Genomic DNA, 19,443 nt, shown 5'->3' on the forward strand with positions numbered 1-19,443 from the left:
CTGAAATTGCGGTTCCCGCCATTGATGGGGGTGTAGGGTTTTGTACAGGAGGGGAGGGGAGAGAGGAATACGCCGCCGCTGCAAGGTTTACGTAAAGTCACCAACGTGAAATTGTGCGTATTCAAGATGAATTTACGAGCTTCATTAATTTTCCTACTTCACTAAATAAAAAAACATAAACCTCGTTACGGGACTGCACCATGTATTCCCCGTTAGCGAAGTATCATTGTCGCTAAATTTCATGCATTTCACCTTGTTTCACTTTTATTTGCATATAAATTAGTTCAGATTTGCTTGAAGGGCGGGACGAGTTCTCTCTTATTATTATTATTATTATTACTATGAGTATTGTTCTAATTTCTGTATTTCCATGTAGACTACACCATCTTGCGCTATAGTCTCCATGTCAGATACGTCTCAATGTCCAGCCTCATATTTAGGACTGTCGTGGGCTCGTAAATGTATGTACGACAAGCCCCCGAGTACTTTTTAGTCAAATGCAGCAATTCCGAGTACTTTTGTAGACTTTACCGACTAGTTTTGGTGCTTTTCGAATACTTCATCCGGTTAAATCTTCAAAGATACCTAAAGATTGTCATGCGGCTAGTGTTAGGGGAAAATATTAACGACCTCCTAATACCGCTTAAAGCAACAGTCATGAAGGCCCAGGCCCATCTAAGGTAGCGAAATTGCCGTCAGCCCAGCATAAAAGGGAGAGGCCACGTTCCGCCTCGCCCGACCCGGAGTCCCGGGGTCGGACGCTCCCGACCCCTAGAAGACTAAACTCCGCCTCGCCCGACCCGGAGTCCCGGGGTCGGACGCTCCCGACCCCTTGAAGACTAAAGTCCGCCTCGCCCGACCCAGGGGACCGGGGTCGGGAGCGCCCGACCCCCCACCCACAGAAACTCCGCCTCGCCCGACCCTGGGCGCGGGGGTCGGACTCGCTCGGGTCCACAAGATGAATATTCACCTCGGGCGCGGACTGGAGGATCAGGATGACGATCTCGTGGGTCCCCCTATCGACCTCGCCATAAATGCGCCGCGGCCCTGTCAAGCCAAAAGGAGGCGGCGTCCCCAAAGTAACAGGTCCCGAATACCGGTGCGCGGCCGTGCGGCGCGAGCTGCAGTGGCCATGGCTCCTTCTGATTCACCACAGAGTACTCATGAGCTGCGCCGAACGACACAGGAGGGCGCATCGCTTGCTCTCGCGCCCCGTGCGCCCAACGACAGTTTCAGGGATGCGACGTCCGGGTCTTACAGTAATCGGCGGGGCAACAGAATCAGACCTCCTCCCCGAGGGCACGGATGCCGAGGCTGAGGCTCATCATCACGCTCGATGGCGATGGCGACCAGGGAGATCATCGACAAGATTTGGAAGGAATCGCCCTCCTTCGCCGGACGCGCTGACAGGGACCGGAGGCCGGAGCAAGAGCGGCGGCCTTGGGACCCTCCCCTTGTATTATTTTTCTACTTGGCTTATCCTTTCTACCTCTTCTCCTGACACCCGGCTCGACTATAACCCCGAGCTCCCTCTTGTGCTATAAAAGGAGGATCGGGGATCCTAAGACGGAGGACTCAGACTCTTTTTCTCAAGCCAACAGTACACTCTCACACTCTCTTAGTGCACAAGCATGCTCAAGAGACCTGGGATCAGTTCCCTCTCTCGCCCATCTGTAACCCCTACTGCAGAACCCCGCGTGGGTAACACGAGCAGCCTCGATACTGGACGTAGGGCCTGCTTTTGCCCGAACCAGTCTAACCCTGTGTCTCCCACGCCACCATCCGAAGCCTTACACACATAAAAGAAATTTACTAGTCTAAGTCTCGATCCGCAAATCTTGACAACGACAGCTAGAATGTACTTAAGTCTCATTTAACTCAATCTCATGTCCTTTAATCTTGAATTTCTATATTGAAGTGCGACGAAAGTTGCACTCCATATGGAGTAATCCCCGAGTCTTAGGTTGAATCGAAGAATCATACTGAGGGTCAATCTGTAATATGCATCACTTTACCTTTAAAACCTAGAGAAAAAACTTTTTATCGATGGACGCGTGGCACACAACCCCCGAGCCTTTAGCTGACTAGTTTGGTGGGTAAAATATCAACATTTGGTCAACGTGACCATTTCTGAAAGGATATCTTATCTCTTTCGAAAAATAAAGGTAACTAACAATCGGGTGCTCGAAATCTGCGGATCCATTAAACCTGAAATACTTTTATTTGCGACGTTGTTACTACGCTGCGATGATAAATAATGGAGAAAATTATCCCTTCCGTTTTACCTTTGCCAGTCGCCTTTCCAATCTCTACACTATAGCTCTAGCGTCGCCGCTACCCAATCTTCGAGCACTAGAGCCCCCCCACCCCCCACTCAGCCCCTGAGCGTATGCGACAGAACAAGCTCGTGACAATAAGGATAGGAGGAAGGCTTCCGCTGTCAAGCCTGCCAAGGGGGAAAAGAAGAAGAAAAGATTTGGCAAGGAAAAAGATCTTCTGTTGCCGGCGCCCAAGTACGGAAAAACCGATCAGACCACGTCGCCAACTCCCGCTTGTGCTTGGAAACGGTCATCCTTGAAAGAGGAGGAGATCAAGGTGCTTGTGGCCGCCAAGCGGCTTCAAAATCAAGACATCATCAGTTAGAGATTCGCCTACGACAATCCGTGGCCATTGGAGGAACACTCCAATGAAACAGTAATTTTCGCTCACTTCATCGAGCGCGGTCTTGCACTGCCAACTTCTGACTTTTTTCGGGATCTTTTGGATTATTATAAGTTGGAGCTGGTTCATTTGAATCCCAACAAAATTCTCCATACTGCCATATTTGTTCATTTCTATGAAGCTTTTTTGGGAATCAGGCCCCGCTTCCAGTTATTCCAAAAACTTTTACGTGTAAAGCCGCAACCGATGACGGACCACACTCAAGTAGTCGAAGGCACCGGTATCCAGATGTGGGAGAAACTTAGCAGCTTGTATCTAGATTATAAGTTGATAGACTCCGATGCTGGGTGGAAGGAAAAATGGTTTTACATTGGCAATCATGATCCGAAACTACCCGAGCTGACAAGACATCGCCCCTCATGTAACAATCGATGGCTTGATGAGCCAACACATAGGGATTGCCTCCAACTACCCAATCTCATTGATAGAATAGCCAAGCTGAAGCAAGAAGGACTCACTGGAATTGGAGTACCCTTCAGTTTTATGAAGTGACAAATCCAGCCCTTGCAGCAGCGATGCCACTAGGGTTATGAGTATACTGGTGTCAATGATCCATCCATACTTTCTCCTGATGAGCTCCGCACAGATGAAATGATGGTGAGGCTGAAGAGGATGTTGAAAAAAATGGGCGATATCCCTACTATTGTGCGAGAATTCAGTACCGCCAACCCGCGAAAGTTTGTAAGTACCTGTGGGCGTAGCCCCTGAGTACTTATTTAAAGTTGTTGAGTTTGCTAACTTGTCTTTCTTTGCATGAAGATGTCAACTTGTACTTCTCTGCTCCTCCTTCTCCCGGATCGGAAGATACTTGTGAAGCTACTCACGTGCATACGGCGGAGAGCACTAAGAGTGATGACGACCAAGAGGAGGAAGTACTTGAGTACTCTAGCGACACTAGCTCTGATGCCATAGATGAAGTCAGGACTTAGCCGTCTACTAAGTATGGGTCTTCCTGTGGAACAAGGAAATGCTCAGCTGCTGATGAGCTTGAAGCCACCGCCGAAGAAGAAGCGATCCGTTATTGCAAAATATGTGCCTCTCGCGGTAATTACTTATGAGGAAGGACAAGATCTTGAGGATCATGTACTTCCAATAGGCGATTCCAATATCACCACGGTGTCTACTCAAGATGACATTGGTGATTTGCAGGTACTCGAAGAGGCAACTGAGGCGGGGAAGGCGGCTGATGTGGCTGCTCAAAACAAGTCACCAATCGAAATTGAAGATGATCCAGAGCCTTAAGATGTCACTCAGGGTAATCCTTAGGTGATGAACCTCGCTGGGACAGATACAACTCGAGAAGAAGAGGCGGAGCTCAAAGCTGGCCAAGATCCTATTATGGATGTGCAGGCCACGCCGAAAGCACCATCTCCAGCTGTCAAGCCACTACAGTTATTTGGAGAACCCACACTAAAGCTGAGGAGATCATCAAAGTAATCTTTTATGCTCTTTTTGAGTATAAATTGCAACTCAAAATCGACTTGTTGTGTCACTAAAGCTTTGTCTTATGCAGAAAATCCTCTGATATGGACCTTGGAGGGCCTAGCTTGAGGCCCGTGACCGATGGCGATAGCCCTTCAGCCCAGGATGCTGCCGCGACCCAAGCAAATCTGCAGACAAAGGAACACCCCGCGACAACAAGTAGTCCAGGTGTCGTATCGTTTGTAGTAGTGTTCATGCGAGATGTTATATCATCGTTAACTGACGTTGTAGTGCCAGCCCCCGAGAAATAAGTACCTGAAAAAGTGATGGCTGCTTCTGGTGCGGCGACCAATGTTGATATCTCGACCTCCGAGCATTAATTACCTGAGGAGGCGCCAGCTGTTGTGGACGTGGTGACTACTTCTATAGCCCTTGAGCAACTGATCACTGGTGAAGCGATGACTACCTCTGTCGTCGTGGCTGCAGATGTAGCCCTCAAGCTAGAGATAGAAGTCGAGGCAGTGACAGCTCTTGATGCCATGGCCGTCAATGCATCTTCCCAGGCGGAGATGTTGACAAGTCTTGAAATGGTCCCTCATGCGAGCGCAGAAGCTGGGACTAGCACTGATAGAAAGATAACTCTAGAGGACATCCAGCTGATCGATGATTCACTGCTAAACTCAGAGATGATAGCTACTATCATGGAGATGCACTGTCATCTCGGCACTTATGCAGAGGTGAGTTGAATTTGTCTTGCTTTGTTGGCATGATGATCGGCACCCGTGTGTTTAACACGAGTACTGATTTTTGAATTTCAGGACTTGATCAATCGCTCCCGTCGCTAGTCAGAGATGCTCGAGGGGTATGGTGATACCATACTCCGTGCTGAAGCACTGGAGAAGGAGCTTGCTAAGGAAAAATTGTACACTTTCTGCTTGATGATGAAGCACGATAGCACAATAGTGGCCTTCCGGAGCCGGATTCAAGACCTGGAAGATGAAAAGGATCGTCTTGTTGCTCGCAATAAGTCTCTCAATCAGAAAATTGAAGGTAGTCTCCTCTGCTTTGATGTCTTTCGACTACTTATTGTCCAACTATCTTGCTGACCCCATGCTAATGTTGCAAAGAATATAAGAAATTGGAACCAGAGCTTCAAGCATCAATCATCGATTGGAAGAATGCTTTCTACCGGTTGAAAGATCAACATGACAAGCTGGTGCGTCACATTAAGAAGTTGGAGCATGATATGGAGAAGGAGATGCGGATGCGCAAGGATGGCGAGGTCGATCTAGTCAATGCCATGAAGACCATCCAAGAGCGCGAAGTTGAGCTGGAAACTTCCAAACTCACTCTGAAGGAGATATCTGAAGCGGCTCAGCCGATAACAGATATCGTGGAGCCTCCAGTTGAGGGCATAGAGCCCTGTCCGCTAACTGAAGTACTCAAGGACATGCCAGGGAAATTCATCAGCTATATTCAGAAGATGGCGAAGCCTGTCTCCAAGCAACTGCTGAGCTTCGTCAAGTCTTTCTATCCTCAAGCTGATCTGACTCCTGTTGCGAAGGGTATAGTGGAGGACTACTCTGACGAACTCTTTCAGGAGTACTTGCAAGAGATGGACCCCAGTGCAAAAGAAGTAGCCAATCATCTGGTCATGGTCCTTGAGTAGTTATGCATTAAAACAAATATTAGTTTTGTATTGAAAACATAATATGAATGCTTTGTAATGTAAATATTTCTAAGTCTTGTCACAATCTCTCCTACTTTCGACTTGTTATTTTAGTGCATCTTACAATCTTCCCTGATATTTTCTCATACGGTAGATGTAAGTGTCTGCGCACAAGGCTTCTTTGATGAGCCTCATTAGACGCTAGTTGTGAGTAATCTTGTTATGTGCTCCTTTGTTGCGGTGCACAAGTGCTTGAGCTACTGAGGCTGTAGACTTCTTTAATAAATGTCTCTTTAGGGTTTTATGTACAGAGCCTATATCCACGACCTCAATGGGCTCGCTTTGATGTTCACTCGAAGATTCCTAAAATTCTGCAAACTTGTTTTTACAAGCCGCGACTTAGACTAAATAGGCTGATGAGTAATTTGTCAGGTGATTAGGTAATCCCTGAAGAAGTGCTGACTCATCTTTGCGGGCCACTTTGGACAGAGGTGTCCAATAAGTTGTCGTTAGGTGTTGAATAACTCCTTGACTAGCTGCAAACTTGCTTTTGCAAGCTGCGATTGGATAGATTTGTTCCAGTAAGGTTGAATAACCTTATTTTAACTGCAAACTTACTTCTGCAAGCCGCGATTGGACGAAGGTGTCGTGTAATTGTATCTCAATACTATACAATATTCTCATCGATGAATGCTGCCGACTACACATATTATTACTATAACCCACTCAACCAGTAGCTAATTAAGCAAAATAGTATGGATCATAATCCCATCGGCCACCTCAAAGAGACTCTCCACAAAAGCTGCGGTTCTTGTAGTGAGTAACCATGCATAGAGCCACAAAGGCACAAAGTGGACGAATGTAGCTCCTTACATGCTAACACTAAGATTCTCTACTGGGACTGATTCTCTAAGAGAAGTGATTCTATGGTTGAAAGTGATTTTCTTTGATTCTCTAGCATAAACACTTAAAATTAGGATGGAGAATCACTTCACAGAATTAGGAGAAACTACCTTTTTCAACTCCCAGCCTCTTAGTTCATTTCACAGAATCAGTAGATAAAAATTGTTTGGTAGAGCTCCTGCTGGATTCAGCAGAAAATCAGCTCCGAGAGCTCTGCTAAACGCACCCTAAGATTGACCGTGATATCGACCTGTGCAGAATGTAACTTGTCTTCGAATTTCATACCATCTACTCCAAAAGCATGCTATGGTTACATATTATATGAGGACGACATTACTTTGCTTGATGGTCATAACCACCAAGGGCTAGCGACCTATTATATTATAGGTCGTTTTGACTTTTCTAGATTCACAGATGTTTGTATGCATCTAGACATACACTATATCTAGTATATGCACCTAGAAAAGTCAAAATAACCTATAATTTGGGACGGAGGGAGTATGTAGTTACCACATATGAAAGGGACTACCACTTCAAGCCTTGGGAATCAACCCAATGAGTTATGCGATCTTTAGCTTCTTTTTGGCATACTGTTCATGCTACTTTGGTAGCATAAACATTGTTCTTGTTGTAAAACATGTTGTCAGCGGTTGGATCTTCTTCTTCTCACATCTCTCACGGCAAGCACAAAAACAAAGTAGACAAGTAGACAAGGCACAATATAGATGGAGCTTCTCTTTATTCCTCATATCGATGTATTACAACAAGGGGTGCTCCTCCGACACACACACACACACACACACACACACTCTCCAAACTAAATCTAGAATTTTGGTAAAAGCCCACAAGCAACCGGACAAAGACTAGGACTTTCAGTCCTCCTTTCCTTCTATGCTATGTCTGGTTGTTTTACAGGAATTTTGACGCTCTTTGTTATAAGCCTACGAGCTGTATCGTCTGGAATGTTCCCATGGATATCAGCCATGCAAGAGCGAAAATATATCTCCCACACAGAGCAATCACGCTCTAGCTCATACTTTAGAAGGCATTATCGGCATTGAAGGAATGATGGACCCGCATGAGAGTATACGATTTCATCCACAGTGCAGTCGTCATCTGAATCTGACAGAAGGAGGAATGCCAGGGAGGAGGAGACCCTGCAACTGCAAATCCTCCTGCCTGGCATCTTCTTGCGGCTCAGCTCCAGTCAGTGAGGAGCCATGGAGGGCAAACTTCTGGCGGTGAATCCGAACGGGGAACCTTCCACGGTGGATCCGAACAGGCATATCCTCCTCACTTGATCGCCGGCCGAACCCCTTCCGAGAACCTCTCAACATTGCTAATCAGGAGATAACTAGCGGATCACCACCTCACCTGTAACACCCAAAATTTTGAATAATTTAAATTCATTAAAATTTGCTCAAATTAAGGTGTCATTTAATTTCTAGGCATTTAAATTCATTTTCTTTAATTCAATTAATTCATCATAGGATTTATTTTTGCATTCATGCCGGTGCATTTATTTTGATTGCTTGAGTTTGATCAAAGTTTGAATTTTCAAATTTGAATTCAATTTCCAAATCTCTTTCTATTTCTCTTTTTCGTTTTCTTTTCCTTCTTCTCCACCCGGGCCGCATCCCTTTCTCCTTCTCCTTTCGGCCCGCTCCCCCTCCTCTTTTCCTTCTGCGCCCGCGCGGCCCGTCGCTCCGTCCCCGCGGCCCAGCACCCCACCTCCGCTCGGCCTGCTCCGCAGCTCGCCCGCTCGCGTTTCCTCCGCGGCCCGCGAAGCGCCGGCCCACCGCTTCGCCCCGGCCTGCCGCTCACCCCCGTCTCGCGGCCCACGAGCGCGCGCCGGCCCGCGACCACTCCGGCCTGCCTGCCGCCCGCGCCGCTGACGGGTGGGCCCCACCCGCCTTCTTCCTCCTCCGGCCGAATCCGGCCGGGACTCCGCAACCGCCGTGCGCCGTCTCCGCCCCGGACTTCATCCGCTCCGCGTCCTTCGGGGGAGTTTGAACCCGCGCCGCTCTATCCCCTAGCGCCTATATAAGCCGCCGCCCCTCCCGGTCTCCTCCACCAGCGCCCGCAGCTCCCAAACCCTAGCCGCCCGAAGCTCCACGCGCCGCCGCCGCTTCCTCGCCGTCGCCCGCCGTCTCCGGTGAGCCCCCGACGACGAGGACCCCCAAAATGGGATCGCCGCGCTCTCCTCTTTCTTCTGGTGCAACCCGCGCATCAATTGGTGGCCGGAGCGCCGTTTTCGCCTAACTCCGGCGACCCGCCGCCGCTCGCCACCGCCGCCGTCTGTTTTCCGCCGCCGCCCGCGAGTCATCGACGACCGAGGCCGTCCGATCTCGATCCGACGGTCGAACGCGGGTCAAGTCAGACCGCGTACCGGTCAACATCGCCGCGCCGCGCCGCTTTTGCTCTTTAGCCCCCGCAGTTTCCGCAAATCAACCCGCGGTCCAGATCGCGTTGAAAATATTTACAGATCTGCCCTCGCCTTTTTCGGTTTAACCCTTGAGCTTTCCAGAAATCAACCCGCCGTCCGGGTTTGTTGTTTTTACGCGTCAGACCCTCGGTTTATACGCATAATTACGTATAAGCCCTCGGTTTTCGCGGATAAGCCCTGAAACTTTGTTTTTCTCACAGAAAAGTCCCTGGATCTTGTTTTAATCATATCTTTTGCATCTTAACTCCGTTTTTCATGTTCTTTATATCCACGTGTTCGTTTTAAAGCGTAGATCATCTTTTCAAGCTTATTTTCTCTGTTTAGCTATGTTTGGTGTACTGTTTTCTTACTTTTGCCCATGTTTGCTTGTATGTGCTCGTGTGACGCGTGTAGACGCCGCGCAGTTCGAGGGAGTTGCCGATCAAGCTTTCGAGGAGTACGAACAGCAGGAGCAAGGCCAAGAAGGCAAGTCGTGTCCTTGATCACTACCTTGTTGTCCTATACACCTTTACTTTCTCGTACTTAACATTTATGCTATGCACATGTTAGGATTAATTTGATGGGTCCCAATTAAGGTTCGCCTAGATTGATTTACCCTTGCCTTGACCAACCGGTTTACTTTATGTTGGGTAGCTCATGCTTAGTGCTTACTTGGTACTTGGTGGTTTGTTTACACACAATGCTCAATCTTGCTTTACTTATGTTATACCTTTCATTAAGACAAGATCATTATTTGTTAATCGGAACATGGAGCGACCACCCAGGAAAACAGTGCTACCACAAGACTAAATGGCTCTGGTCTTGGCTGATTAATTAGAAACCTTAGTCTGGGGTGACCTTACTCGTGATGAGGCAAGAGGGGGGACTGAGTCGTTGCATTTACCTGGGATGGGTGGTGCACGCCAGACACCGAAACCTTAGCGGGCTACCACTGACTAGGGAATCTTTGTAAAGGCCTCGTAGCGTCCCTATGCAATCACACCTCGGAAGTGTGGTATGGTGCCTTGCAAACACCGCATGGTTGGGTCCAAAGTTCTTTTGAACTTTTACGCGACTTGTGGGTAAAGATGTGCCACCTCTGCAGAGTGTTAAACTGATCGATCAGCCGTGCTCACGGTTAAGAGCGGCCTGGACCCTCACATGATAATATTATCGAAAGATGGATTAAACTTGTTATCATTTCATGCATTTGTTACTTACTTTATGTTCATGTTTAATTTCGGGTGGTATGAACTTATACTTAGTTAATTGCTAATAAAACTTGACCAACTTAATTAAAAGCGAATGCTACTTATGCCTTAGCCATACCTTGAATTAGCCTTACACTACACTATTTCCCACGACTTGTTGAGTACCAACCATAAGTGTACTCACCCTTGCAAAACCGCTGTTCAGACCAAGCTAGTTGGGAAGAGGAGTACTACCCCGACTTTGAGGAGTTCTAGGCGTACGTTTCTTCAGTCAGCTGCCTGTGGAGTCGTCGTCATCTTTGGAGTTCCGCTGCGTAATAATTAGATTTTGTGGTTTATGTGAGACTTTCGGTCATGTAATAATGGTTAATACTCTCTTTATTCGATTTAACACTGTCTTTGATATTCACTATTGTCGTACATGTGTGTAACTTGATCCTGGCGCACATGTATTTAATGCACTCGATTTTGTCTTTAAAATCGGGTGTGACATCACCATATGTTGCGACCTAGAAATGCTTAAACGCCACCGCGGGAACTCGAGGGTGTCGCGATTGGGATATTTAACTATTTGCCATCCTTACAGATGGCACTCCTTCAGTTGCCATTCTTACGGTTGTCGTTACATTTTTACCACCCCTCTATAAACGAAGTAACGCATTTGCCATTTTTGCACACATGGCACGCCAGCTCAGCCTGCCACCGTGGAATTGGTATGCGAAATGACCAAATTGCCCATGCCTTATCCTAATCCCTTCTCAGGCGCTACTCAAGCCTGTACCGCGCGCGCATGGCGCTTGTACCGCACACGCCTGGGCGTACCGCGCCTGTACCGTCTGGGCGCCTGACACTGCCTCCGTGGATGTAGTTAATGCATCTTACATCCAATTTTTTAAAAAATAAAGGAAAAATATGACAAACAATTCATGAAACTGTATGATAGCAGGTTTGTTATTGTAAGCCAATGGTCAGGGACCTTATAATTCATCTCTAAAACAGAGAGCAGGCAACAGCTGCCCCTGAGCCGTGTTATCTTCCATTTGACAGATTGCCACAATATGAGGGGGGAACAATACTGATCAAGCACAATATGAGGGAGGAATAATACTGATCAAACATAATATATCATCGGGAACATGAGAGAACACATCTTGGATAAACAAGTACTGATCAAGCACACATAAACAAGCCTTCACTTACAGACATATCAAGATAAAAGGTTATGAAATAAGAAAAATAGTAACCACTATGGTTCTAATGCATTTTTCAGCAGCAACACGTCCTAGAACAAAGTTTCCAAACTTGAACAGTTCATGGCCATGTAACTTCTACTTCTTTGCTTGTGACTTCTTTTTCACCTTGCTGGCCAGCTGTTTCTTCCTTGGTGTCATCTTCTTGGCCACATTTGTTGCCTTCTCCAATGGTGCCTTCAAAACCAGTGGTGCTCCAAAGCCAGTGGTGCCTCCAAATCTAGCCTCCTGGACAAACAGCAAAAGAGATGAAATATCATGTTCAATCCATGTATGGAAATGACACAGAAAGGGAAACAACCAGTGATCAGCTATAGGTAACCTACTATCCACCTTATAGGTTAACATGTGCAAGAATAAAAGTCTTTAGTGGTATTTCAACATATGTGACATGCATGACATGTGTGACATAAATCACTTCTTAGTGTATTGCATTGATGCTGATGCTTCTACTTCATTAGGTTCTGCTTCAGCTTTCTTGGCTGCTGCTATTGTTGCCTCCCTAGCTGATGTTGCTCTTGTCTTGGGAGTTGTTAACACCACCTCTAAAGCAGAGTCTTCCTTGGCCTTTTTCCTTCCAGCCTTGACAATGGTCTTCTTGGTTCTTTTCCTGCAAAACAATCTGTTGAGTATGTGAATAACGAGAATTAAAATGACTTAAGTTTAAAATAACACACCTCTTCTTTGTCTTAGTTAGCTCACACCTCCAACTTCCCTTTCTATGCCCCTTTTCATCATAATTGTCACACTTCACTTGCCTTTTAACTTTACCGGTTCTTTCTAGGCACGATGGTATTCTATTTTTTTTCTTTGTCTACGTACACCTCTCTTCTGTGCCACAGGTGGATATAGCTTAAATTCTTTCTCAACTTCAGGCCATTGGTTCCTGTCAGTGATATTAGGCCATCCAAGATCATATACTTGCCTAAACCTCTGTACAGAATAAGCCATATCCATAAATTTATCATAGTTTGGTTGCAAGGCATGTGGGCAAGACTTTCCAGTCACTTGCCATTCCCTGCAGGTACACATGTGGTCTTTGAGGTACACAACATGACTTCTTACCTCTTCATCCTTATAGATCTCTATCACCTCAGCTTGATCAGGAAGGCTCTTGGTGACTTTGAGGTGGTCTAATCCCTTTGAGCCAGCATTTAGTTGATGGATGACAGTTGGTAGAATGACTCCATGAAGAGCTCTAGAGATCCTTCTCCTCTTTGCCATCATGATCACACCCTTATCCTTATAGCATCTACCATATAGTGAAGTGGCAGATCTTTGAATTCTTTGATCCATGCATTCCATGACTCAACTAGGTTGTTTAAGATGTAATCACACTTGATGTCAGTTGAAAATTTTGATCTAGTCCATAGGAGATTGTGGTGCTCTCGAAGACATTTTTTTACATCAGGACTAGCTTCAATTACTTTGTCCATGAAATACTTATGCTTCCTAGGTGCATAAGCCCTAGCTGCAGGCCACATGTTTGCTGCATACACTTCTCCTATAAAGTGTTTCTTCATGTTCTCCATGAGACGCCTGAAACATTCTCCCTGTTCTGCCCATGGAAAGACATGCTTGACTGCAACTTCTAACCCCTTGCAAGCATCAGTGCATACAGCTAACTTTGGAAGTTCTCCAATAGCCCTTCTCAGTTGCTCTATGAACCAAATTCAGTCATCCTTGGTCTTTGATTGGAAGAACCAAATGCTAATGGAAACATCCAATTATGACCATTTAAATCTAATGCTGCAGGCATGTGATCATTCCACTGCCCATTTAGGGCAATGGAATCTATGCTAATATAAGGTCTGCATCCATATAAAAATCCATCTATGCTGCCATTGGAAGCACAAAAGAATCTAGTGAAGTGCCTCTTTTTGCCAATTTCAACACTGTCAATCTCAACCACACTACCAGGTGCCCTCAATTCCACCTCTGCCTTGAACCTATACAACCAGTCAAATAAATCATCCCAATTACCAAAAAGTTTCTCTGTTGCTCTCTGTCTCCCATACCACACTGTCTGATAGTTAATCTGGATTTTATACTTGTCCTCCAAAGCATCCTTCACTTCTTTAGCACCCATATTTGACTTCCTCTTCAAAAGGGGAATTGCCCTTTCAGCAACCCACGCTTGGCTAGCCATTGTGCCACACACTCTGCTTCTTGAAGCACACTTGTGTTCCAGGTTGTTTATTTGCACCTGCACATTGCAACAAACTTTAGTTCATGATCATAAAACACACATAAGATAGATATCTAGCTTATAAATAAAATTATCTTAAAAAATCTGGTTAGTAATTGTACCCTAACACACCCATCTGCTTGTGTTCTAGCTCTAATTACCCAAGGGCATCCATTGGCCTTGCAATATCCCCTAAATTTGCTTTTGTCAGATTTCTCTGTCCCAAGCCCAAACTCTTGCACTATAGCATGTTGCTTGACTGCCAACCTAAAATCAACCATGCAAGGATACACAGTACCCACTGCCATCTCTAGGTTGTCCCTGTCCCAATCCAACACTGACTCTGAATCCTCATTGTCAAGTACATCAATACTTGTTTCATTCATATCATCTAGAAGGTCTTCTGGAATGGCTGGAATAGCAGCGTCTTCCTCAGCTGCTTGTGCTGCACTCTCATCAGCTGCTTTGAATCTCATTGCTTCAAATACAATATCCTCATCAGCTAACACATAAGGTTCTCCATCTTGATCAAGATTGGGGATAATAGTCAATTGACTCCAATCAACAAGTTCAGCATGAGGTAAATGTGTCACCTGCACCTTCAGCATGAGATGAAGGACATACTGGATCAGCATGACTAGTGACACCAGAACGGCCTTTGAACCAAGTTGAACTGTGTAGTGGTTGATATCCAGCCTTATCAACTACTTCAACAACAATATTTGCCATTTTCTCATTTTTTTTCTAGATGCAATCATCTCCTCAAAGTGCTCATTTTTACTAAGCTTCCACTTAGCGGCACTGTCAGAATCTACTGCCCACACCACAATTTCTTAACTAGACCCCAGATATTCTTGCTTGCCATATCATTCACAAAGTTATCCAAATTGTACCCAAAACATGTATCCACCCACAGATCATGCCATTGCTTTGTCATTTCTATGATTCCATAGTCATGAATTGCCTTATATCCGGCACATTTAACAACTAATTTAAACGCATTGCCAGGATCAATCCTGATAGAATCATGAACATACAACAATGTTGGAGTTAGAGAAATCCAACCCCAATACTATGTCTACCGTAGAACTCTACATTCATGGAGAGGAAGATAATTCACTTACCAAGGAGGGCACTCACTGGGCGTCATCTTCAGGACGCCATCTCCTCCACCACTGCAATGCACACTACACGCACGCACAAACCAATTAAACAATTACATTATGTATGCACGTACCAAACAATAGTAGACGAAATTTCTTCTAGCCAACAGATTGTTATTCACATACTGCGAAAGCAACAGAGAGTATAATAGTCAAAATGACCATATCAGATCCTTGAAAATTCTTCTTACCTTTTTTTTTTCTTTTCTGTCCTATCAAAAATTATCTATATCTAGAAAAGTCCAAGCATCCTATCAAAATTGTCTATATCCAATGCATACCAGTATCAAAAAACACCAGAGAATGCTAAATCTTGCAGCACTACGCAATGCTTTTTTTGCTAAATCCTATAGCTTTCCGGTAATTGGTCATGCAAGAAGGCCATGAGTGAGAGACACACACAGAGCTCTCCCTTCTCTCTTTTCTTTAGTCTCTTTCTTAAGGGACAAAGAGACAGAGAGCAGTTTGGTATGGCAGCGTTGTGCGTGCAGAGAGTGAGAGAGAGCTAGAACTAGGGACCCGTGCAGCTGCCCTGCGCCGCAAAAAAATGGCGGAGAAGGAGGGGGCCAAGGTGGGGGCGAACCTGGAAGCGGAGCGCGTGATCCGTCGCGTGCTCCCTAGGCGGTGGCGTCAGAGGGAATGGACTGGCGGCGGCACAGGTTCCCGACGGCGCACGGAGGGATCCCCTTTGCGCACGGGAATGGGGAACCCGCTCGGTGGGATGGCTGGGCAGAAGGGATAAGGCATGGGCAGTTTGGTTATTTCGCATCCCAATTCCACGGTGGCAGGCTGAGTTGGCGCGCCATGTGTGCAAAAATAGCAAATGCGTTGCTTCATTTATAGAGGGGTGGCAAAAATGTAAGAGCAACCGTAAGAATGACAACTGAAGGAGTGCCATCCGTAAGGATGGCAAATAGTTAAATGTCCCGTCACGATTCGGCGGCGACGCGAGGTCTTCGTCTGGAAGGGAACTTTTCTTGTTGTGCGACACCTCTAGTTGAGGGCCCCACATGGCATGCTGATGGACAGACAGTACCGGCATATGGACCTGGACTGGTCGACATGGCTGAAAGCCTTTTTTCCGTCTAATGGGCCGAGAGACTTGTATGTCCACCGCCAGACTCTCTCGTCGACCCGGGCGGGCAGGCGGGCTGGGCTTTGTGTAAAGCAGGAGCCGTAGCCACCTAAAAATGTTTTTAATTTGTTCTTATCTTAAAGAACTTGGCAGTGATTAAAAGTGCCATACATCGCCATGATAGGTGACTTGTAATATGTACATTAGTTTGTCCTTTTGAATCATTTCAATTAAGTGAGTTTAGCAACGAGAACCAGTTGAGGTGTAAACATGTCAATCTCTATCTCAAGTATAAAATTTATAAAAGATTTGTAAACCTTTTAGAACTAGTGAAAATGTAATACATACCATTGTGTGACATCTTCCTCGGCTAAGTATAGGTAAAAAATGCATAATGGTGAAGATTGAACTTTCACTAAAAACGTTTACAAAACATTTTTTAATAGAGATGGCAATGGGCGTAATATAACCCTCTATAAAATTTCATTATCAAACTCAACTTAGTTAAAAAGAAAAAATGAAAAAAATGGTAATAGAACTGATTTTTGAGAAAGCTATCTACAAATACAATAACTGTAATGATTTTAAAATAACCTCATTATTGGCCGTCTCAAACTCTCATCCAATAAAAGTGCAAACGCCATGTTCTGTATTTTATTTCATTTAATACTAACAAAGTTCCACGAGTACTGTCACGCCAACATGTTTTGTTAGGAATATATAAAAATTGGTGCACAAATATAAGATGATTCATAAGCAAGACAAGATATGACACTTGGCCCACAAAGGAGGGACAGAGCCACATAAGCAAGGGCTCATCTCGACAATCCTAAACAACTCTAAGGGAGAAACATATAGGTGCATGGACTACAAGCAAGATGAAGCCCTATCATATATTTGAGCTCACAACGACGAAGCGCTCATTGAGATAATCAAACGAACATGTGGTTCGCTAATTTCGAGCTCACAAGGGCTTCTCTTTTTCTGATGCTTTGTATTGTGGAGGAGGATTTTTTTTCACCATGGGCTATGCTCGAATTTCATTACTTATCCATGCAATTACTTATCCATGCAACAAAATTACAAAGTCTGCATTTTAGTTCTCAACCCACATTCACAGTTTAAACTAACACCGCAAAATGACACAGAATAGAACAAAGTTGAGCTTTTTTCAAGCACCGACATGAAACCAACGGCTAACAAAGACTACACTTAAACACCAGCTTGCGTTTCCAAATTCCAGAACTTGTACTCTCCACTAAATTTGCACCTTCTTCTCACCTTCTTTGTCAAAAACCCATTTTTTACTGAAGTATAGCAGTACTGCCCCTGAGTCACTTGTTGGAGCCCCTGAGGGTGAAAATGTATAGCCGTGTCCTTGAGTGCTTCTGCCCCTTGTTAGCTTCACCTTGTCTTCATCCTTTTGTAATTCTGCCGAGAACATAAGAAACGATGAGGTAGAGCAAATGATCTCAGTAGGAGATCGAATAATTTTTCTATCAAAACAAATACTATTTCTTGCTTTCCAAATGGCCCAACAAATGGCACAAAGCCCAACCATGTGAAACTTCCTACCAGATTCAAGAAAGGAATTAGCCCAGAGCCAAAACTGCTCCAGATTAGCAATTTGCTCCCAATACCAAGCAATCAAACTCTAGATGTATTTAGCCATAGCACACCTAAAAAACATATGTTCCCCTGTCTCCCTTTCTGAGCAGAAAGCACAGGATTCATCTCCTTGCCAATTTCGTCACACCAAATTATTTTTTGAAAGTATTGCATTATGCTGTACCAACCACATAAAAAATTTTAACTTTCAGTGGCATCTTTGCTTCCCATAATTTGTTGTGTGTTATAGTGGGTTCATTGCTAACCATGTAAGAATACATGGACTTAACAGAAAAGGATTCTTTCCCTCCCAATATCCATTTTGGTTTATCATTGTCATCAGATAGGGCAAAAGGTGGCAGCATATCACTTAGCCTTCTCAGCTTGTTTTGTTTATTTTCATCTAACCATCTCCTAAACACAAGCCTCCAGTTTTTATGCGCCATATATATAAGCAACCGTACAAGATTGTTCATTGCATATCTCAAATAACTCCGGGAATTTATCCTTTAGAGATATATTCCCACACCAGGAATCACATCAAAAGTCAGTATTTTTGCTATTTCCAACAATCATAACTCTTCCATTTAAGTATATATCTTTTACTTTGATCAAATGATTCCACACTGGTGAATTCGTTGGTTTGATCTTTAACTGAGTCAAACACATCTCTTTAACATACTTTTCTTAACAATTTTTTGCCATAAACCATCTCCTTTTTCAAGTACCACCACTTGCAAAGAAGACTGAGATTCATTTTCCTTAGATCATGTATTCCCAATCCCCATTTTTTTCTTTGGTCTACTGATTTTACTCCACTTTACCAAAAAAGTATTTTTTTTTCTTTGTGCTCCCACCTTGCCAAAAAAAAACTTTTCCTAGTTCTATCCATTTATTTGTGTATCGTTTTCGGAAGCAAATACATAGACATGCTGATGCAATGAGGGATCTTTATTGGTAGCCAGTCTTTCACTTCCACCTCTTCACTCCCATGCCTTTCTTGGTCGGACCAACCCAACCAGCGATTTCTGACAAGTCTTTCTGCTTAGAGCAAGAAGCGGAACAAAAATAAAGCTTTCTTTATTTTCATTTATGGATAACCAATCCATTTTTCAACATAGTTGGGAGAATTTACCCAAAAAATCGGTACATATAATGAAAAGATCAGAACATGGGGTGGAGGATGTTGTGTTTTTACACAATCATCACAATAATGCCCATTCTTCTCGTCCATACCCAAGGGGTATCATGAAGTCCGTCGTTACTAGAGAGTTAGATGGCTTGCTTCCTTATTCTTTTGCGGCGCCTAGTGCAATGACTTACCGATTTGAATATTACTTCACATCATTTGCGGTTGCCAACCGGTGGATGCAAATTCATCTTCTATGTGTCTTTTTATTTAACTGTGTATATTGATCCTAGCAAGTCTCTAACCATTTTTTTCATATATATTGGAACATTCTAGCAAGGCTGTGTTTAACGATCCTCGTAGAGGTACGGCTAAATTATTAGAGGCAATATCTCTAGTTATAATTTAGTGCTATTTCTTTGTACATACCAAGAAAATAAAAGGTCTTTTCAAGTAAATTATGTCATAATACCAACGATTTTTTGCAGATTATTGAGTTATTGTGTTTGTTTATCTAGTTATAATATTGTTTTAACAAATAAATCTAATTTGATGAACCACATGCTGCTCTTAATCCTTAGAATACATTTGACGTGCTTCAAAATCCTGAACCTCTACTACTTGCCCGGGGAAGAAAAGGACAATGACGCACCATCAGTTAAAATGATAAACTCATCTA

General features: G+C 44.5%; 1 protein-coding gene across 6 annotated transcripts; it reads right to left on the reverse strand.

Moving 5' to 3' along the window:
* Positions 1–11,442: 11,442 nt before the first annotated feature.
* On the reverse strand, positions 11,443–15,690 carry LOC101765631. 6 transcript variants are annotated; one of them, XR_001164813.2, is made up of 6 exons: positions 15,536–15,690; positions 14,914–14,976; positions 13,912–14,805; positions 12,279–13,807; positions 12,145–12,211; positions 11,443–11,829 (listed from the first exon to the last, which is right to left on the reverse strand). XR_001164813.2 is itself a non-coding variant. In XM_004978838.3 (4 exons), the coding sequence occupies exons 3-4, from the start codon at positions 14,422–14,424 to the stop codon at positions 13,262–13,264; spliced, it is 1,059 nt and encodes a 352-aa protein (XP_004978895.2). In that variant the 5' UTR covers positions 14,425–14,805; positions 14,914–14,976; positions 15,536–15,690; the 3' UTR covers positions 12,278–13,261. The 6 variants fall into 6 exon arrangements, 1 of the variants encoding a protein (XP_004978895.2); XR_002678906.1 differs by having other exon boundaries at positions 12,020–12,211; XR_215640.3 differs by having other exon boundaries at positions 11,935–12,211.
* Between the last annotated feature and the right edge of the window lie 3,753 nt (positions 15,691–19,443).

This window comes from Setaria italica, chromosome VIII, assembly GCF_000263155.2.
Source record: "Setaria italica strain Yugu1 chromosome VIII, Setaria_italica_v2.0, whole genome shotgun sequence".
Lineage (NCBI taxonomy): Eukaryota > Viridiplantae > Streptophyta > Magnoliopsida > Poales > Poaceae > Setaria > Setaria italica.

Coding starts and splice junctions, on each gene's coding strand:
- LOC101765631 (XM_004978838.3), bottom strand. CDS start 14,424: ATGCTGATCCAGTATGTCCTTCATCTCATGCTGAAGGTGCAGGTGACA. Junction 13,808..13,911: donor AAGCAGATGGGTGTGTTAGG/GTACAATTACTA, acceptor TGCAATGTGCAG/GTGCAAATAAACAACCTGGA.